Consider the following 22,272-nt stretch of genomic DNA (forward strand, 5'->3'; position numbering starts at 1 on the left):
GTTTCACTCTCCACTCTCCATCGTATCTACAAGTCCTTCCTTCGTTTCCTACATTTCCCACATTTCCTCAAATTTTTTATTTCCCTAAACCCTTTTCTTATCTTCATTCCCTCATTCCCCAAAATTTTCGAAAATCCTTTGTAAACCTATTCCCTAAATCCTTTGTTTCTTTTTCTTTCCCAATCTCCTTTCTTTGTTTAACTTAGCCATCACTTGCACCTTCATCGCAATCCATTTTTGTTAGCCTCATTCACAAAGATTTTCTCACGACGATTCCCACCATTAGCTTGACCGCGAATCGTCAGCCTCACTATTAGACTCACCGTTGGTCTCATTGATTTTGCTTCAAACACGACGTTAAGAGGTAAGCTTCCCTCACTGTCAGCCTCACTCATGTTCAAATTGGATTTTTTTTTTTAATGTGCATTGTGCTCTCTGTAAAGTGCGTAAATTTTTTGATGAGCTCTTATTCCCATTTTCTTTCTTGCTAGCAAATATTTATATAATGAATTTGGATTTTCTCAAACTAAATCTAGTTTGTTTTATCTGGTTCAACTCTAAGCTTATGTATTGTATTGATGACCCTAAGTGTATCGAACTATTTTTTTTTGAAAATATATATGGAGAGAAGGGGAATTCTGAAGGCACCTTATAACATCACATTCTGGAGGCACTTTGTTTTGATCTGTTATACAATTATTTATAGATCTGAACTGTTTAATAACCTAGACTTTATGCTTTGTTCTTGCTGTAATTTTTAATAGTCTTTAACCATAAATTTATGAAGAAGTTGGTGTTCGTGTTTTTTCTCTGCATCATACTTCCATTACTACCTAGCTGATATGTAAGTGAAGGAATATATATAGTTTATTTTTTTTATCAATGTTTGATATGAAACTAAACATTTTAATTTAAATTTTTGGTGCTAAGTTCAAATTTAATGCCATGAAGTTGTGGGCTTATTGTTAGTTTTGTTACTACGAAATTTCAAGTTGAAAAAAATAATTTTGTTGTGTCTTGTACAGCTTGAGAAGCAAGTGACTGAGGTTGAGTAGTTCTATGAATCCACTGATAACATTCAAGGTAATAATTCTAAAGGTGGGTTCACTTGTAAAAGAGAAGGATAAGGAGAAGCATCCTACTGGCACCAAAAAGTCACTGCAAGATGCATCACATACTGAAGTTGCTGATGTAAGGAGAATGTAAGAGCTTACGTGCCAATTTTCTACAATATTGCGTAAGGCAAGCACAAATATTTTGTAACATTTTTTTAGTAATCTTTATGAATGTAGTTTTTACCATGTGTCCTTGTATTTGGATTTTCTTTCATAGTTCTGATTGAAACTTTTGTCGATGACCAGCTCTCCCTTCTCTCATCAGAGTTCTGGCAGAAATTGTTGAAGCTTCCACTCAAAGTCCAATGGACGGCTCAACATTTTCGACAAGCTTGTGAGATATTAGGTTTTCCATATTCTAATTACTTTATTTGATCACCATTTTTTAAATCTTAGAATGATAATGATTTGATGGAGATGTTTGAATTATTCAATTCGTGGCATGTACTATTGGTTAATTTATGAATTATGTGATATTCCAATTTCAAATCTTTTTTGAATTATATTTTAATTGCTTTTAAATTTTCACTTAATACAGATCAAACCATTGGAAATTTTGTTATGCAGAATGTGTATATATTACTCATGAATAATTTAACGTGCTAATTCTTGTTAAGTTATTGAGTGAGTTACTTTGTCTTGATAATTTAATATTATTATTATAGTCCAGAAACATTTCTCATACACCTAAAGTTGCTTAATTTCATGATTATTGCAATGTCAACTCAGCTTATCTGTCGGTCATCTCCTGGTCCCAATGATGTGAACCCCTTTCTTGATATATATTTTTTTCTGCATAGGCTACGGCTTGGTGGATGGTCAAACCATGGTGAAAGGATGGGATATTTTTATGCTTGCAATCGTTACGAATAAGTTAAACATGAGGGAGTATATATCTGACTACCCCTAGCATATACTTTGATAATGATATTTGCTTATGAAATTAATCTTGTTGCATGTGGTATGATGAAACTGAAAGAAGAAGAGAAATGACAAAGAATTTGTTGGAGAGGTACTATTCTATTTTTGTTGTTTGATCTTATTTTAAACACGACAAGAGAAATGACAAAGAAATCTTTCACCATTCACATTGAGCACTCTTTCGTTGGAGAGGTACTGTTTTATTTGTGTTGTGTGAACTGAGATATTCATAAGTGACAAACATATAATCTAGAATTGTGGACTGCAACTTAATGTTATTGAATTGATTTTCACGTTATCCCTTTTTCCAACTTGTAAATGTAATTTATCACTAATCATTGATAATGTTCATCTTTTATTAAAAATATTTTGGTCTATAGTGTAGATTTATAATTTTACTCTTACGTCAAATTTCTGGTCTATGTACACAGTTTCTAGGAAAACCAAGTTAGTTACTTTTCTCTACCTTGCTGCTTGTATGAGCAGTTTCATCAACTTTATTGCTTTATGTATTTGCCAAATTTAATACTTGTGGGGCCTATGAGTTTTTTGGGTTTAAAACAATTCCATTTTAGTCTGTGATGTTTTGATGCATGTGAGACACTCAATCTTGAAATAATACATGTGGGGTTCACATTTTTATTGCCCATAAATTACTATTTAGTACCTATTTGTAAATTGAAATTTTAAGTGTAAATAGGAACTTTGTTTCCTTGTGCAATCTGCATGCTATTTATCCAAGTTAACCATCAATGTCATAGGTTATTCTCATAGACCATATCTTGCCATATATTATCATTGTCTAAATAAAATTCACATTATGTTGATGACGAATTCTTTAGGAATATATGTGAGTTGGCATTCATATGAAGATATACATTTCATAATGATCTTTATTTTTAATTATTACTACAGGTTGACAATGACCCTGAGTTTCACTCCTAGCCTGACAAGTCCAAAGATGCGATTGAGGATGATGCAGTGTTTTTAGTCCAGCTTTGGAATAAAAAACTGAAATCCTTAGCAGTAGTAGTTTACTGTAGGAGAACACAAACATGGTGCATAACTCAGATCATTCGGGTCATGGAAGAAGTCAAAATGGAATAGGAATCTAGTAAGATTGGCAAAACCTGATAGTAGGGATCAAAATATTATAAGATCAAGTGGAGGCATCAAGATAAATTAGAACTAAGAATTCTATTGTAGTATGTTCAAATATGAGTTTATATTTTGACAATTTAATTTAATTTAATTTACTTGTTGTTTGGATTAGTTTGACATTATTAAGTTTGTTCTCTCAATGAATGAAGTTATCTTTTAATTATTATATTTACCAATTTTAATTATATTATGAAGTATAATTATATTATGAAATTAGTTTATGTTATAATTTAATTATATTATGAAACATAACTGTGTACTGAAGTTTAATTATAATATGAAATTAATTAAAATTATAAAATAGAATTAAATTAAATATATTATTATAAATATTAAAAACAAAATTAAAGTTTAATTATAATATGAAATTAAATAATATTATGAAATCAAATTATAAAATAGAATTAAATAAATTATTATAAATATTAAAAATTAAATTAAATATTTAATATTCGAATTATGACAGTTATAATGGGTATTATAAACGTCATACTATAATGTATTAAGTGGCGTTTAAAACTGCCACTATTTACGTTAGAATTGATTTAAAATTATGACATTTATAAATGACGTCAATTACACGCTTAAAACCGCCACTTTATACAATGTATAATATGGCGTCTGCTACAACGGTTCTCAATTGACCGCCACATTAAACTTTGTGGCGGCAAGAATTCTGGCGGTACGCGGTACTGTCACAGAAGTATAATGCAGCGGTTAAAAATGCTAGTTTTTGCGAAAATAACCGTCGCAATATACACATTTTTTTGTAGTGTCATTCATTTAATATTTTCTAAATTTTTAATATTTTCTAAATGAAAGATGATCATTCATTTTTAAACTAAACATTTTTAATATATTTATTTATATATATTGATCATAAAATGAAAAAGTTTAAACTAACTATTTTTAATTTATTACTTATTTATTTTTATTTTGTAAAAACTAATTTCTTTATTTATTAATTATATTTCTGACTATTTTAAACATTACAAATATTTATTTTTTAATACATTTAAAATTAAAATTATAAAAATATTATTATTTATTTATTTTTAAAATGGTGCTAGATAGGGAAATAAAAAATAAAAGGGTGCTAGATAGGGAAATAAAAATAAAATGGTGCTAGATAGGGAAATAAAAACAAAAGGGTGCTAGATGGGGAAATAAAAGTATAAATGGTGCTAGATAGGGAATTGAGCCACAAACTAAGGTAAGGTTTATGTTGAATATTTTCTATTTCCATTTTTTAAGTGAAAAAATAATTAAAGTTAAAAATAGGTTGACTAAAGATTGTAAAACGTTTTAAAAAATCAAGTCAAAATTATTTAAAAGTTTGAGTTGAATGGTGTAGATTGTTGTGACGTACAAAAGTAAATAATTAAAATTTGTTATAATTTTTAAAAAAAATTAAAAATCATTAAAAATGTTTTATATTGAAACTTTCAATACTTGACCTTTAATTTATTAAAAGTGTTGTATCAAAACTATGAATAGTTTATATTAACTAATTAAACTCGAAATCTAGTAATATTAAGTGTTTGAAATTTGTATAAATACTTTTTAAAATTTAAATATTTTAAAATTATAAATGTTGGGTTAATTTAGTAATTTTAAATATCCTTAAATTATTATAAATAACTTTTGCAAACTATTTTTTTTAAATAACTATAACAAGGCTTTGTTGAAATAGTAATTTATTGAAATTATATAATTAATTCTAACTATAACAAGGCTTTGTTGAAATGCTGATGCAGACCTTGGGTCTACCTTGGTTTTCCAGCTCTTGATGGAACTCCCTTACCTTTGGTTGGGCAGTTCTAGCCCTACTCCTCTGTGGTGTGCCGACCCGATGCGAACCTCTTGACATGTTACAGCGTCTGCCTTTCCTTCCTCTCCCACGACCCCAACTTGACCTTCTATCGTGGTTGTTCTCAATCTGATGCATAAAAAAGTTTAAGAACCCGAACTGGTCAACTCTTCCAGGAGGTCTTTTACTTTGAAGCACTTTTTTGTACTATGGCCCTGGGTTTGGTGATAACTACAGTGCTTAGTTTGTTCCCCCAAAGGATTTCCTGACCTTTTCCTCTTAAAGTTCAAGAAGAACGTCAAGGTTGACGCCTTCATTGCCTTCCTTCATTTTTCTCAATGCTCATATATCTTGCTGCCCTGACCCGTAATTGGTCCATGTCCTTCGGTGGCTCGACATACAAAGTATCCAAGAATTTTCCAAGATGCAAACCTACCAGCAAGGCATGCATGGACACTGTTGGGTGTAAGTCAGGTATATTCAGTATGGCTTGGGAAAATATGGTCGTGTATTTCCTTAGGCCCTCTCTCTCCCCTTGTATTACGTTGTGTAGAGATGTTGAGGTGGCAACTATAGGCTTCGACAAACCTAGCCAAGAATCGACCGCACAATGTGTTGAAAAAATCTACTAAGTTTCGATGTAGAGAGTATTACCATTTTAGGGTTATTCCTGCCAAAGTGGTGGGGAACAACCTGTAGTGCATGACCATATTCTCCAAAAACAGGTTTGCCTGGGTTATATAGACCTTCACATTCTAGGTCTGAGGTTCCCACATACTTCTCCAGGTTGGGCAACTTCCACCGCCTTGATAGTTGGGTATTCATGACCCCGGGCGAGAAAGGATGGAAGCCCTCCAAATTAGCTTTCATGGTTTGGTTGATTAAAGGGTTAGGTATCACCTTAAAGGGTTGGTGTTTGTGCCCTCGAATTTTCATCTAAGTCAAACCTGGTATGGAACTCGTCTAGGTTCCCCTCACAACCTATGTGTATGTGTGTGGGAAGTTGTCCTTTCCTGGCGAGTAGAATAGTCGAGGGAGCCCTACTGGGATTTCGTCATGTGCCTCGAGTAATCCAGATCGTCCTAAGTGCAATCCTCACTCCTTCGAGCTATCTGATCATGCAATGCCTGCAATTTTTCAATATGTTGTTCTTTCAGGGAACTCATGTCCTTCTCCATTTTGTTTTGCATTTGACCCAGGGCATCTTCCATTGTTTTCTACAAGTTCTCCTCACTCCTCCGTAGGAGAACCTCAAGCTACTGATTTATGTTACTTTGTGGAGAACTCATGTTGATAAGGTGTGTCTAGTTGTTATGGTGGTCCTGGAAAAAGTTTGCCAAGACTCCACGGTGGGCGTCAAATGTTTTCTACCAAAAATGAACTCAGGGAGTATAACTCGACGAGGACAGGGTGTTCCTCATGGATCGAGCTTTCAGTTGGTCTCCGATGAGAGTGAGAGATCCGCTTGAAAAAGACTCTATGATGCTTAAGTCAGTAGGAGCACAAAAATGATAAGTTCTTAATAGTATGAGAGTTAATAGTATGAGATAAGATAGATTGGACTTTCTAGAGGGTGCGTATTTATAGATTTCTCAGGTGGTGCTCTTTGAATTGATTGTTATAAGACTTTTGGATTACTCGTATGATTGTTATTTATTGTTCCATAAATAGTTGTTCATCATTTAAGACTCATTGATTAGGTCGTTTCATTCATAATATTCATAATTGTCAATGATGACTATAAAGACTCGATTATGAGAAATATACAGTCACCCAAGTTCTTTGGTATTCTCAATATAATAGGAGAATGGGTCGGTATAATTAGTCATTGGAACAATCTTACATACATACGTAGGCTAATTTAGACACACATAAGTTGTGAGTATAAAATTGTGCACGGGACATGATTATAATTGACACATTCAGAAGCTTCAATATTGACTTAATAATGACAAATAGGATTTTTGTTTCCTAAAATGAGGTTTACTCATAATTTCTTATATTCAAAATACATTTTTCCAGAAGATGTTTGATTAAGTACGAGTTTTCTTTCAGTTGATAATTTATATTAGTGTGTTAAATTTTTTATTATTGAAAAAAATTCAAACACATTACATAACTTTAAACCTAATATAAAAAATAAATAAATGAGGTTGAGAAATGAAGTTTAAAAACTGGTCTAACGCACCTACGTATTCTACCTTCTATTTGTGTCATTTTTTTCTACTTTCAAAGTATGAACAGCCACCTGTCTCCACTTGTTTCTCTCAACCTGGTATACGGCAATTTGGGCAATGGTCAATAGTCAATGGTCAATGTGATAAAAATAGCCGTTTTTTGCGAAACATATTGAAAATATAAAAACAAGGCTTTGACCATTTTGTTGTCAATTGGGTCCTGCAATTTGGAAAGTGGTTCAAACAAAGAGGACCGTTGTTCCCCTTATTCGCTTTTTCAGTTAATTATATAATTCAGACGCAACGCAATCAGTGGGCATCCCATCAAGATTCCTTTCATTCCAAGTGAAGTTCCATAATTACAATTATAATTATCACAACCATTGCAGGAATTAAAGTTGGCTACTAATCAACACAGGAAATCAAGGAGATAGCAATAATTTTCTACTCAAATTTAATTTGATAGTGTTCACTTAAATATAACAAATATGCATACCCAGAGAATTGCAAGAAAGCTACACATTAGGAAGAACCCCCCAATTATGCATTTGATATGGTCACTTGTACCATCTTTCCACAGTATCAACTACCTCCTCTTTCTTTTCCTTAAATGATTGTTAATGTTAATGCATTGATTTTAAGGTAGCAAATATCAAAGGAAGTTGGTATGATTTCATTTTATGTCTGTTTCTTTTGGTATAGTGCACACGTCCTATTCACTAAACGTAAATGCACTCATTAAATTAGTGCTCGGGTAGAGCAATGTGCTGCACTAACAAATGAGAACACAAGAGAACACTAATTTTGACCCATGCCATCGCTGTCCATGTATGTTCAATAACTCCTCTCATCTCATTTGTGAACATATCTTGTGAAATATGAAGGGTTGAAAAGATCATGAATAAGGAAGAAAATAAAGAGTTTGAACAAAACTTTTTTTTTTCGGAAGTTTGTAAAAGATAGTGCTAATTTCTTAATTTTTTTTTATATATTAGAAGAGTTTATAGAAAATTTTCTTCAAATTAGACAAAAAATAATCTTGATACGTGTAGTTAAACAGCCAAGGTTAAATATTCTTATAAGTATCTTGCTACAAAAGATTTGCAATCTCCAGTTAAAATACTTCATCAATAAAAACATTATTTTAAATAGATTTACCCAGACTTAGCGGAATAGACAAATTTAAATTTTCTATTGCCCGATGCCAACAGCCACTCATTTTGTATACTGTACTGTACAAAGCCTTTAGAAAGAATATACAAGTGATGTGTAGTTTCAAAACCATTTCAAGCAACACATAAGTAGCAGTATGAGTGAACTGCAGCCCGGAATCACCAATAATCTAGCAATGCAAACTTAACCTGTAATCCAATCTTACCACCATCAGTCACAAGCTTAGCAGCAGTTACCAACCAATGGCCAGGAGCATCATGTGGACCTCGCACTACCTCAGCTGTCTCCACGTATTTAAGTAGTTTACCGGAGCGAACGGGCACAGGTGGACCATCTGGATAAACACCAGAATTGAGTGCAGTTGGAGCCTGCTTTGGAGGACCAGTGTTGCCATGCTGTGTGAATGAAAATGTTGTGCTCAAATTTGTGAGAAAAGATGTTTTTCTTGAAGCCTCTGGGGCAGCAGACCACTCTAACTTCCGGATACTGCAATTGGGTATATGAGTGAAGAGAAGACGCAGGTGAAGCACATTCCTTGGCCAACTGCCTTTGCTAAGGAGCTGTGCACCTGTAACGATATAAACACCTCCAGAACTATTCAACCAGTTAGGGTCATGTTTAACCACTGCTGTGCACACATTTGAGAATCTCTTCCATCTTATTCGTTCCAGAAACTGATCACTCAAATCGTTATCATCGGATCCTCGCCACATAGATGGCATGCTCGAGGTTGAGGTTCTTGAAGAGAGGATCATTTTATTTGGAAGGCTAGAAAGATGATGTATATGCAAAGCAAGCCTATCACATTTCCTTCCCTCCAAGTACAAGCGCATGCCAACCACAGGTTTTTGTTCACTTACCACCTGACATTTTGTATAAAAGACCACAGTTAACAAGAGAATATGGTGTGAACCATAAGAATAAAGGATTGACAAGTTTTCAGAAACAGATGAGAGGAACAACTAGAACAAGTAAAAATCCCTGCAAAGCTGTGCAGCACATATCATGAAGAAAACAGAAAGAATAGCTCAAGTGGCCAGGAGCTTGCATGGAACTGCTCACATGTTATGACATGTTGGAACTGAGAGCATCTGAGCTCCCAAAATGATCAGAGGTGACCAGACATTCACGTGACCCACTAAAATGTATAAATCATCTAAACTTCACACTTCTTCATATACATGGTATTCTGCCACTTCCACTGTAGTCAGAAGCATGCAAGATATTTTTACATGACACAAGATAGAGGACCAGCCATTCTGGTTTAAACTCCGATGCTAAAGGGGTAAATAAAATGTAAGAATTAACTAGTTGGCAGTCTTTGAGATTCTTCAAAGGAAGCAGCTTGGACTTCTGTAAATTGAACATCTTAATGTAGGTCTGGTTTAGAAAATATACTTTTGCTAACTTTCCTAGAGAGCTCTGGAAATAAAAGCCCCTATTTCTCCTTAAAAAAAAGTATTATGTTTTTGCCTAACCTTGACCACTTCTTTGGAAAGATAAATGTTGATGGAAAAACCAAATTTTACCAGTTAATCAGACAAAATACAGCGCAAACCTAACATGTATACTAAAAAATTCTTAAAATCATAGAGAAATAGCTACAAAAGAAAAATTAAATTGAAGGAAGCATATACAGAAAAATAAAAGAAAAATCTCACTTAGTGAGATCAGCTACATGCATTAACGGTTATCCAGGACCCAACTACAACTGCTCCACTAATGGTATTTGAGTTTGTCTTGACTGAAACATAATCGATTATTATTAGCTAATATAGATAATCAAATTGTGTATATTTCCATTCTTTATTTTTTCTACCAAACACATCCTTGATATCTGTTATTCTCTCTTTTATCTTTTCGTTTCCTCTATAGACAAACAAGAAAATTTATTGTTAATTGTGTTTTTGTCCTTAAGGTTTGAGAATAATCAGTTCACAAGGGGGAAATTATTTGGTCCAACTACTTTACTATTGTGCATCCTCTTAAATGCTTCTTTTACCCTAAACTACAGCTTACTAGCATGAAAAAGTAACAAAATTGTATGTATATAGCATAACTGCAGACCCTAAGCTACAAGTAGTTAAATCAACAAAATAGGCATGCCAAATCACCAGGCTTAAAACTTTGTACATTTTCAAAAGTTTTCCTTCGTATTTCTCAATACAAATATATAAGATATACATAGATCATCTTGGAATGTCTTTCTAGATGTGTTTCCAATACATTCTAGTGCTATTGTTAGTGGGTGGGCTAATACTAGTAGTTTTCAAATGGGGAATTTCTTATTGCACCCCTTAATATCCTTCCGCATCCCCATAAATATGAAAATTCCCACTTTGCCTTTTTAGGTTTATGAAAAAAAAGATTTTCAAATTGTGTAATCCGAAAATAATATTTTGCATGAAAAAAACTTACAGATTACAAAATTCGAAAGTCATTTTTTTCATAAAAAATGCTTCTAGATTGCACAATACAAAACACTTTTTTCGTTAAGTTCATCCATGACATAACACACAGACAAAGGTGGTGCTACGACAAGGGGGCGGTGGCGACCACTGCACGGGTGGTGGCAACAAAGAGGCAGTTTGACCTTTTAACTACCCCCATTAGGGTGCAATGGAAACTATGGGGACGCAAAAAGAAATGACCTTTCAAATGTACTTTTCAATATCACCTCTTTCATCCCATATACCTTGCTTGGCCCATGAATCTTGGGCTTCATCAAAACATTTCTAACGAGATTTACATTCTAATCCTACATCATATCATTTATTTCAGACTCCTACAGGTCCAATTCCATAACAATAATACACATGAAAGAAGGGTAACTGTTCTGGTAGAGAGTGATAAAGATAGAAGTCCTTCTCTCCTAGTGTGTTTAAGTGCTCCTTCAAGCCAGAGTTGTCTTGTATTTATAGCAGAGTCACGTTTGGTTAGAGAGGTTTCCGAAAGGTCTCTAGGTACTACAAAACAGCTTCTAAGCTAATTGCAAATCCTGGGTTGAAAGATGAGGAGTTACTCCGTTTTACCTTGGCACTAGAATAACGGTCGGAAATTCTCCCCAAATCAGCTCAAAATGGGGTGGCTTAAGTCGGTCGGCTTATAGGAGATTGGGCCACAATTGGATCTAATCCGCATTATCGATATTCTACCGATCACATAGGCACTCTGATTGGTCCATGGTCACTTTGGTTCCTGGGTGTAAGATTAGTCATAATAGTACAGTAACAGACTAACAGCTAGTGTATCCAATAAAAGAACTAGGAAGGTTGGAAACAAAAGCTGGTTGAAGCATAACCACATTTTATACCCCAGCCTAGTTTGTCACAAGCCAGAAGTGATAGGAGAAAGTCCTGACACTAACCAAGTATGAACCTTCTAAAAGAATATTAACCTCAAAGGTAGGAGTAAAGTCTAACATGCCCAATATTTGCTCTCGCTCAGACACGGGAGTTTGGTTAGCAGTACCTGTGTAGAGATGATATGAAGCTTCGGACCCATGAAACTAAATTGCAGTGAAGGGGAAGCAGTCTTTCTCCGCTGATGCCTGAGTGGCAGCTCGCAAAACATGGGTGCCCATTGCCTCGGAATTTGAAACTCTAAAAAGTACTGTAAATCATCAAGAGAAGGCTTATCTGCAAAGAGTAAGTGAACCAATGAAGTGATGTCTACCTCAACAATAAAGACAATAGACAGTGGTCTGTGCAAGGTAAAAATATATAAATAGTTTTTAGGTGTAAAATGGATTAGCGGATTATAGAAACAATGTTAAATCAGATTAGAACATACATCGTAGATACAGATTGATTGCATGACTAAGATATCCACTTCCAGGAATTCCTGTCAGAAGAGAGGAAATAGGAACAAACTTGAAGAGGATTGCGTCAGGGTTAGAAGGCACTGTCTGAAGCCAATTTGAGTGACTGTGTTTGAACATATCTCCTCCTCTTTTTGAACAAATAATAGTGAGGCCCTGCTCCAAGATAAAACAATTTAGTCACAACCCTAGAACATCTTTATTTCAAATTAAAATTATTTCTCTTTTGTGGCTTACATCCTTGCTTGATGTTTCTGAAATACTAGTGAACTGCATTGTGTTAGATTGCATCACACGGTTAAAGACCTCGGGGACCTACATGAATAGACAGAAAGAATCAACGGAAAAGTAACAAATAAGTTAAAAGTTACAGAAGATATAGCACTTTACCTTCTGTTTTCCATCTGCTGTCTTCCCCTGTAGTAAAGAAGGGCTTCTCACATCTGAGAAAAGAAAATCTCCAAGATCTTCTAAATGTCTCCTGAGATCACCAGGAGGAATTTTTGATGAATGTTTTTGTTTGACACAGATTACATCTTGACCTCCTACAGCCATGCCCACTATTATGTGCGTACCATATGTCTGTATGAACCTGCCTAACAAAATTGATTAGCACCATGTACTTATCAAAACCAACCATGCACCATTCAAACTGTCAATACAGTTACTCGGCCAAACAGTTTCACCCATAAAACATTAAAACACGAACGCAGAAACTAACATCAACTGAAACAGGTGCTACCAAGGAGAGTAGGAAAAAAAGAATGTCTAAAAGGAAATTCGAGCCTCATGTAGAAGACAAGAAAATCCTACATTTCTTTATTAATTTGGTTACCATTGTAGGATGATCGAAATAATGGAAGCACAAAAACCAGCAACAAATTGAATGTATCAAATTCAATCTCATTAAAACTTATAGAAAGTGCGAATAAATTTTACATAGGGAAAACAAAGATGCCATATCTGTCTATGCGCCAAAGATTGTTGTAGTAGCTTAGTGTTTACCTAGACAATGAAGCTGGATCCCACTGAGCCGGAACAGACTTCTTTACCTCTTCTTGCAGTACGAGTGGAGAAGCAGTGAGGTGCAAATAGTAGAGTGAAATGAAATACCCATCAAAAGCAAGGTATTTTGTGTCAGCGGCATCACGAAACCAATCACCAGTCAAATCAAAAAGCGCATTAAAATACCCAGAAGGAACTTTCCCTTGCACTGCCGATTTCTGATTAAGCAACTCGGACATCTGCGACAAGGAGAGAACCACAGAATTAACTAAAAAGATGCACAAAACAACACAGATCTTAATTCAAAACTGAAATCTGCTTCTTAAAAAGTAACATAAAGATGAAAAGGAAAAAGGACCTGGTTGAATTCAAGTACATCAGACTTGAAGCGTATTCTATCCCCTTTATCACACCGAATATTCTCAGAAACCGCTTTAATGGTAACTCCGCCAGTTCCAGGAATCAATATATCCCTTTTGTTATGTTCATCAAGCACCACCAACCTCCCTCCAGGAATCCCCTTTGCAAACCTCAACCGAAAATCACTAGCTATATCGAACCCTTTCCCCAGACACTCCAATGCCACCATCTCAACACCCTTCTCCACCGCCATCTTCCCAACCCAAAATCAGTTCACTGATTCCACAGAGAGAGAGAGAGAGAAAGGTGCTGGCTTTGGTTTAATGTTACGGTGCCAACCAAGCCCAATTCAAATGGCTTAGCTATGCCATGTGGGGTGTGGGCCAAAACGGATAAGATGTTGTCTTTGGTGGTTTACTCGGAAATGGGTATTGTTAGATGTGGGTGGAAGGTTGAGGAAGAAGATGGGATGAGTGAATGTTACGCAGGTTTTAGTGAGGCGAGTTAAAAAGAAGAAGAAAAAAAGAGTAGCTAGGTTTGATTAGGGTGAAGAAGAAGAGTAGAGAGGAAGTAGCGAGTAAGGTAGCTGGTGTGCGAGGGCGAGGAAAGGGTTGAATAAAATGTAATTGTTGGAGTTTGACTGTGTCAGTTGTATTATTGTGAAAATAGCATTGAGATGGTGAAAGAATAATATTTATGTGTATGCTTGAAAAGAATGGGTAACGCTGTGTCAACTGAAGCTTGTGATGCATTTGCCGTTACTTTACTCTCCTCTCTTTCATTGGACTTTACCTACTGCAAATCCTTTATAGTAACACCAAGACGCAACAAAGGAAAGGGAAAATGGGACCAGTCTCCCATGTTTCAAATCTCTCTGTTCAACCCCACGGGACACACATTTGAAAAATTTACCTCTTTTTTTCTTTCGCCTAACCAATTCCCGATGCCAACAATAATCTTTCTTAACTATCATTTACTTCATTTTCTCTGTTTCTATATTTTAACAAGTCTGAAACTTTTCTTGATGGATTTCTAGAAACATCACATGTCATTCAAAATATATACATATACATATATATAATGCTTTTTTTTTACCGCATGTATCATGCTGGAAAGTCAAATATGATTTTTTTCATTCAATATTTATGTAGCATCTTAAATTTTAAAACTTTATTCAAAAAATTTAAAAATGAAATTCAAAAAGTAAATAAGTTGGTCATTTTAAGACATTTTACTGTCTGAGTTAAGACATCTCTGCAGCGAAGAGAACTAACAGACTGATATCCACACAAAATTTAGAAAAAAAATCAATATTTAGAAAACTTTTTCACAGGGCGTTTTTGGTATGAACAAAGCTTCTTGTTTTCTAGAGGTGTAGAACTAGAAAATATAGTATGGTATATTATTTAGAAAATAACATTCTTATCCTACTGCATAAGATTTTTTGGAAACAGTACATAACTAGGTTTCCATAAAAAAAAATATGTATGAAAAAAAAAATAAACTTAAAATAAAAAATTTATCAAACAAATTACCATGTATGTCTCTATACGACTTGGAGAACGCTATATAGAAATATTAAATGCATATAGAAACTAACAAATACAATAAATTAAATAAGTTTTAAAAATAGTTATTATTAATAGTAATTTTAAGGGACCTAAATAATAAAATTACTCATTACAGCACAGAATTTAACTATTTAAGAAGATTCCTAAAAGAAATTCTTTGAAAAAAAGTAATCAATTTTTTTATCATATATTATTTTAAAAAAATTACTTATACAAAATGAATTTCGTAGCATTAAAATTTTAAACATCTATCGATAGTAAAATAATCAAGAGTCAATATATGAACAAGTTTTTTCTTTTTTTATATTAATAAATATGTATTGTTCTTTTTAAATTTGAAATAAAAATTTCTTTATTTATGTGTCATTTTTAAAATTTTAAGATATTATTACTTTTTTCTATTTATACTCCTAATTAAATTAATATGTAGAAAAAACGTTAGTTATGATGAAAGAAAAAATATATGGTAGTATATAAATAGATTGAAATAAGAAAACTGAAACGAGTATAATAAATAACTCACTTAAAATTATATTAAAAAAATACTTTCTTTTTATTTAGATAAAAGAAACTTATGTGATTGTTATAAAGTAACGTAGAAAATAATAATAATAATAATAATTATATTTTATTTTTAAATGTTAAAATAGGTTGAACATAATTATATTTTGTAGAGCATATACATATATATATATATATATATATATATTAATTTTTTTAATATGAAGTCGTGTATTTTATAAAAAAAACACTAACGTAATCATCTATACCTTACTCTTCAATATATTATATTTATTAAGAATGTAAGACTATTTTAGAAAGGGGGATTAATTAACTTAGGAAGGCTAAAAAAATTTAATGAGATTATTATTTTTATAATATTCTATTTTTTAAATTCCTCAACTCTTTAATATATTCTTTTAGATGTATTTTTTTAAGTGTTTTTTAAAATCTCATTACACAAATCAGTAAAAACATTAATTTTTATATTTATAATAATTTTTTTAATTATTTTTTAATAATACGTTTATCACTTTATATTTTTGTATTTGTTAAAAATTATTCACATGTCTTCTCTATATAATAAAGGAGTATTCAATCTACTCTCTTTTCACTTAATAAATAAAAATCTTTGAATTCTTTTCAATGAATTACATTACCTTAAACATATTTTTTTCAGATATCAATGAAAATAAGCTTCCTTATACAAATTTTAATCTTAAAAATTTTACCAGTAGAAAATTTGATTTTGAATTATTATAAGAAGATTTTTGCTTCCCACCCAAAAAAATTGATATCACTCTCATTGAATCTGAACTTTAGAAAAATCATTATTTCACAAAATATTTGTACAAGATATATTTTCATTAAGTGAAGTAGATTTAAATGTTTAAATCGCTAATTCATAAATTGAAAATAATGATGCTTAATTTATTTTAGCAAGAGAATCTCACACTTTTTTTTGTCAGACTTAAATATTGGTGCAGAAGATCATTTTTATCTTGACCTTGACATTATTCCATATTCTCCAAAATCAGCTATCATTTTATTTAAACAAAGAGGCACATGACAATGACGATGAGGTGGAAGATACCATACCAACAATGACATTGATATGATATTGCTATATTTATTTTAAAAATATTTAGTTTACTCATTTGGTTGAATTTTGAAAATACTTTTAACTTCCTATTTATTTTATTTGTTTTATTTTTATTTTTATAAATTTAATGTTATATAGGTGCAGACATGAATATGAAAATAAACTTGGAAGTAATAGAATATATTTTCATATTAATAAGTTACTAATGATTTATTGATTAAAATTTATTTATATTTTAGTATCTACAATAATTTTCTTTTGCTTCTAATACTAGGAAATATTAATGGAAGTCAAGAAAATATTGAACACAGAATTCCAAAATCAAGGAAAGGAACTACAAATCTTGAGCAACGAAGAACGTGAAATCATTTATCATGCTCTATTACAAAAAGAACTCTATAGTATGGCCGACCGACATTATGACGTGTCTTGATCTTCTTGTCCGAGATGACCGAGATATGTCTCGGTCTATCTGGCTGAGCTGGACGACACCACGCACGGTCAGACCGACCGACACGTATAACCATTAATGCTCAAACCAAGGTTAGTGAAGCTAAACTATCATTAAGAATTAAGTAATGCAACCCTAAGTGTGATCCATTCCACTAATCAAGCCCAATGAGGTAAGCCCATTAACTATAATATAAATAGCACACATTCCAAGGAACAAGGTACGTCATTTTATTACTGTGCACCTACCCGAGTGTCGATCACCCGCTTTACTGACTTGAGCGTCGAAGTGCCTTCTACAGATACCTCCCCCATTTGGCATTTACCTGAGACTGAGAAACGAAGGAGAAGCACGAAGGCAAGAAGGATCCCAGTGAAGCCCTAACAACTTGCTCGATCGAAGGAGGAAAACGAAGACTTCAATAGTTCTATAGGTCTCATCTCCCTAGCAGAAACAATTGGCGCCCACCGTGGGGCCGAGAGAAACTAGCTGAAGAGAGAAAGTAAATGGTCTCAACCAAAAGCATGGAAAGGATGACTGATGTCGACCAGGCAATGCTGTTGTTGTCTCTCCAAAGAGAAATGGTTGAGATAAAGAGGAGGACAAAGGAAACTGTCCAGAAGAATGAACAACAAATGCAAGCTCTCCGAAGGGAGAATGACGAGATGAAGAAGAAGCTGATGGAGGGAGGACAGTCCACTGGACCGACCAATGTGGTCGGCAGGTCCTTCGCCTCTCCTTCCCACCCGAGACCGGTGGAGGAGACAAGAGACAAGATTCTCACCCACGAGATGGAGGGATAATCCTTTATGAACAGGTCGGCCAGGACGACCATCACCATGGACTCGGCCCGTCGACACCCATTCACCAACACTATCATTGAAGTCCCACTACCAGACAAGTGGAAGGGTTTCAACCGAGACCGATATGACGGGTCTACTGACCCGGACGAGCATATTGATGCATATACTACTCATATGAGTCTCTATACCTCGGACGATGCAGTTTTGTGACGAGTGTTTCCCACATCGCTGAAGGGGGCAGCCCTTAGCTGGTTCACTAAACTCTCACCCAACTCCATTGATAGCTTTGCCACGCTCGTGACAAAGTTTGAGACTCAGTTCGCCACCAGCAAGCCACATCACCTTACCTCCATCGTCCTGGTAGGCATCCGCCAGGAGAAGGGAGAGTCGTTGAGAACCTTTATTGATAGGTTCAGCAAAGTGGCAAGGAGAACCTCAGCCCGGACGTTGTCATGCATCACATGCTGACGACCCTGCGCCCAGGACCTTTGGCTAATAACCTGTGCATGCAGCTGACCGACAGCCTGGACGAGTTGAGGAAAAGAACTCCTAAGTATATGCAGTTGGAGGAACTCAGGGAGTTCCATAACCAAGCCCGAGCCGAGGCTACTAGAGAGAAGAACAAGGAAGAGAAGGACCATCAAGGTCAGTCAGGCCAGCGGGGCGACAGGCGCATAGATAATAGAGACTGACCAATCCGATTCACGAGGTACACACCCCTGGCGACCGAGAGGGGAAGAATTCTGGACGAGGCACTCAACGCCGAGTTGATCCCTCCTCCCAGAAAAGTGGTCAGCCCAAACAATTTCGACTGAAGGAAACAGTTTCGGTACCACCAGAACAGTGGACACTCCAACAACCAGGCCGAGTACGAGGTCTTGCTCGTTGGGCTAAACCTAGCCTACGACATGAGAGCACGCGAGATCATGTGCAAAAGCGACTCCCATATTATGGTTGGCCAAGTCAAGGGAGAGTTCGAGGTGAAGGAGCCTCTACTGAAATGTTACTACGATGTCGCCCAAAATAGCATCGCTCGGTTCAACAAAGCACACTTGGAGCACATACCGAGGGAGGAAAACAAAAGGGTCGACATCTTGTCTGATATGATTCCACTATCAAAGTGGAAAACAAAGAGATGATTCTTTGACATTCTATGGAATCAACTTGAGTTGGAGATAGCTTAGGCACTTTTAATAGAATTGGATCAATGTTCTATGTTTCAAGAACTCAGCAAAACTTGCACCAAACACCAAACTCATATGGAAGATCCATCTATTGTCAATTGAACCGAACAAATTGTGTATAAAATCAAAAGGACCAAATAGAAAGCTACAAAACTGAAAATGAACCGAACAAACAGCAAGAAATGAAGAAGAAACAACTAGGAACAGCCAAGGCAAAGATGAACCGAAGCAAATTCAGAAACAAGATAGAATACCGAATGAAAATGCTAGAAAAGTAAACTAAGACATGTTTAAGCTTCAAATGAACTAGGAGATGAAAGAAAGAAGAACTTATGGAGATGGAGGCTTTGGTTTGATGGTCACGCCACTTGGATGGTGAAGGCTCCAAGATAAGTGAGCTAGTGCCGCCACTTGAGAGAACCAAATGCACTCAAGATAAGACAATGTGAAGGAGAAGACAAGTTCTCACAAATTCTCTCTCAAATTGAGTAGAGTTTCTCTATTACTAATTTCCAATCTGATTTTTACAAAGGCAAACACCTTTATTTATAACCTAAGAGGTGCTGAAATGAAAAGCTAATTAAACTCAAATTACTCCCTAAATGACATAAAAGTGGCGCCAACTTAGAGCATGAGGAAGGTGTGACTTCCTCTCTTAGTTTGGCACCTCCCTATTACACCTACACCCCTCTACTAAGCTCACACCCCCCAAGCTTCCTATTATTTTCCTAAACTAAAGACCTAAAGATGCTTTTACAAAATTTGTTTCCCTCTAAGCACCTTCTAACACAAAGATATTACAAAAAGAGAAAACAACCTTCCATTATTTCCTAATGCCTTGATTTGACTTCTTGTAAGCCTTTGAAGTGGGCTACCAACTCCTTGAGCGTCTAACACTTGAGCCTTTTCCTCTTCTTGTCCTTGAGTATTGGCCTCCATTTGGTCTTGAACTTGATCTCCATCATTGTCTAAGCTGTCGGTCACCAAGAAGAAGAGCCACCTAGGGGTGGCAAAGCGGGCCAGCCCGCCCGGCATTGGCTCGCAAAAATGCGGGTCGGGTTGGCCCACCCCGCAAAGTTATTGCGGGCTAGAATTCTCAACTCGCGCCGCATAAGAGCTGGCCCGCGGGTTTGCGGGCCAGTCTGCGTTCTTTTTTCTTTTCTTTTTTTAAATTAAATATATTTTTTTTAACATTTTGTTCTTAAAAAATTGTCAAATTAAACCCATATATTTGTTACTATCAAACCTAAATTCTTTTTCTTCCTTTTCAAACATAGTCAAACATCAAAACATTAAACATTAAGATAAATATCAAATATCACTATTCTTCCACTTCCAAAACATTAAAAATACCTAATTCCAAAACATTAAACAAAAACAAAAATATAAACATTAATTCAAAAACATTAAACATAAACATTATTGACGCGATTGTGTTGTGTTTCTTTCTTTGAAATTTTGTGAAAACCTAATTATGTTGCCTTGCTGCTGCCAAGTGCCAATTTTTTTTTCTTGCGGGTTAGCGGGTTAGCCCGTCCCGCCCCGCTGTTGGCCTGTTCGGGTTGCGGGTTAGCGGGTTAAAAAGGTTAGTCCATCCTGCGTTTTTTACCAACGGGCCGCGGGCTGGCCTGCACGGCCTGCCCCACTTTGTCATCTCTAGTGTCACCAAAGATCAGTCGTACAAATATGGTTGAGGCACCCCAGTATATCCGAGACCGAATGTCTTGCAATAGTCGAGGTCGAAACCGATAACTGGATGACACTCATCATTCAGTACCTAGAGGATGACACATGCAAGGTAGAACAAGAAAAAACCATGAAGCAATAGTGTGCCCGGTACAACATGATCAACTATCTATACCGAATAGGCTACTCGACCCCCCTGTTGAAGTGCATCACCAACAAGCAGGCCAAGTACATCCTGACTGAGATCCACGAGGGTGTCTACGGAAACCACGGACAATGGCCTCCAAGATCCTGAAGGCAGGTTACTACTGCCGACCGTCCAGAGTGACTGTGCCGAGTACGTGAAGAAATGTGCCAAGTGCTAGGAGTTCGGCCCTTTGCACCACACAAGAACGAAAGAGTTGCACAGTCTTATCTCCCCATGATCGTTCACCATCTGGGGAATGGACATTATCGGTCCATTTGCACCAGGAAAATGGCAGACCAAGTTCCTCCTGGTGGGAGTCGACTACTTTACCAAATGGATCAAGGTCGAACCACTTGCATAAATCTCGCCTAAGAATGTTCAAAATTTTGTATGGCAAAGCATTGTTTGCCGCACATAATAATAACTGATAATGGCAAACAATTCATTGACCGAGGTCTATAGTCCTTTTATGATGACTTGGGGATTAAGTTAATCACGACCTCAGTCGAACATCCGCAAACCAACGGGCAGGCCGAGACCACCAACAAGGTCTTACTAAACGAGCTGAAGAAACTCATGGGCAAGGCAAAAGGCCAATTGACCGATGAGCTGATAGAAGTACTCTGGATGTACAGGTGCACCCCCTAGACAACCACACAGAAAACACCATATAGTCTGACATACGGGACCAAGGCGATGATCTCGGTCGAAGTGGGCGAGCCCACCATACGAAGGCAAATGTTTGACCTCACCCTAAACGAGGAAAGCCTAGCGGTCAACCTCGATTTAGTAAGTGAGCTTCACAACAAGAGCAAGATTTGGGAGACCGCGTGCAACCTTCGGGCGTCAAGATAGTAGAACACCAAAGTCCGACCGATGAGCTTTCATAAGGGAGACCACGTCTAGAGGATGCGCAGCGATGCGAGAAAAAATGAAGGGAAGTTCTCGTCCAACTGGGAGGAACCTTTCCGAGTCCGAGAAGTCGCAAAGGGAAAAGCTTATCACTTGGAATGACTTTCGGGAAAAATTGTACCGAGGATGTGGATTGTCGCATACCTCAAGTTTTATTACAGCTGAATAAAAATAAAGTCACACACTCTTTCCTCACCCTATCAGGGAGGTTTTGACGAAGCGTTTTCCTCAAGGTACTAACATTGTTCTCCTACAAATCCTCGGCTCGGTCTGGATGAAGCCTTAACCGGCATATTCTGCCGAGACCGATCAACTAAGGTTGGTCTGGATGAA

General features: G+C 35.6%; 1 protein-coding gene and 1 long non-coding RNA gene across 2 annotated transcripts; one reads left to right on the plus strand and one right to left on the minus strand.

Annotated features, from left to right (window-relative positions):
* The first annotated feature begins 1,095 nt into the window (after window positions 1–1,095).
* LOC137817148 (uncharacterized) lies at window positions 1,096–2,104 on the plus strand. Its single transcript, XR_011081927.1, has 3 exons — window positions 1,096–1,242; window positions 1,362–1,461; window positions 1,916–2,104. It is a non-coding gene; the product is annotated as an uncharacterized lncRNA (long non-coding RNA).
* A 6,253-nt stretch (window positions 2,105–8,357) lies between these two features.
* Window positions 8,358–14,510, minus strand: LOC137817139 (MACPF domain-containing protein At4g24290-like). Its single transcript, XM_068620378.1, has 7 exons — window positions 13,541–14,510; window positions 13,183–13,421; window positions 12,568–12,769; window positions 12,415–12,492; window positions 12,150–12,333; window positions 11,829–11,995; window positions 8,358–9,220 (listed from the first exon to the last, which is right to left on the minus strand). Exons 1-7 carry the CDS (start codon window positions 13,793–13,795, stop codon window positions 8,516–8,518), a joined length of 1,830 nt encoding a protein of 609 aa, XP_068476479.1. The 5' UTR covers window positions 13,796–14,510; the 3' UTR covers window positions 8,358–8,515.
* Between the last annotated feature and the right edge of the window lie 7,762 nt (window positions 14,511–22,272).

Source organism: Phaseolus vulgaris, unplaced genomic scaffold (assembly GCF_000499845.2).
Source record: "Phaseolus vulgaris cultivar G19833 unplaced genomic scaffold, P. vulgaris v2.0 scaffold_17, whole genome shotgun sequence".
NCBI classification, from domain to species: Eukaryota; Viridiplantae; Streptophyta; class Magnoliopsida; order Fabales; family Fabaceae; genus Phaseolus; species Phaseolus vulgaris.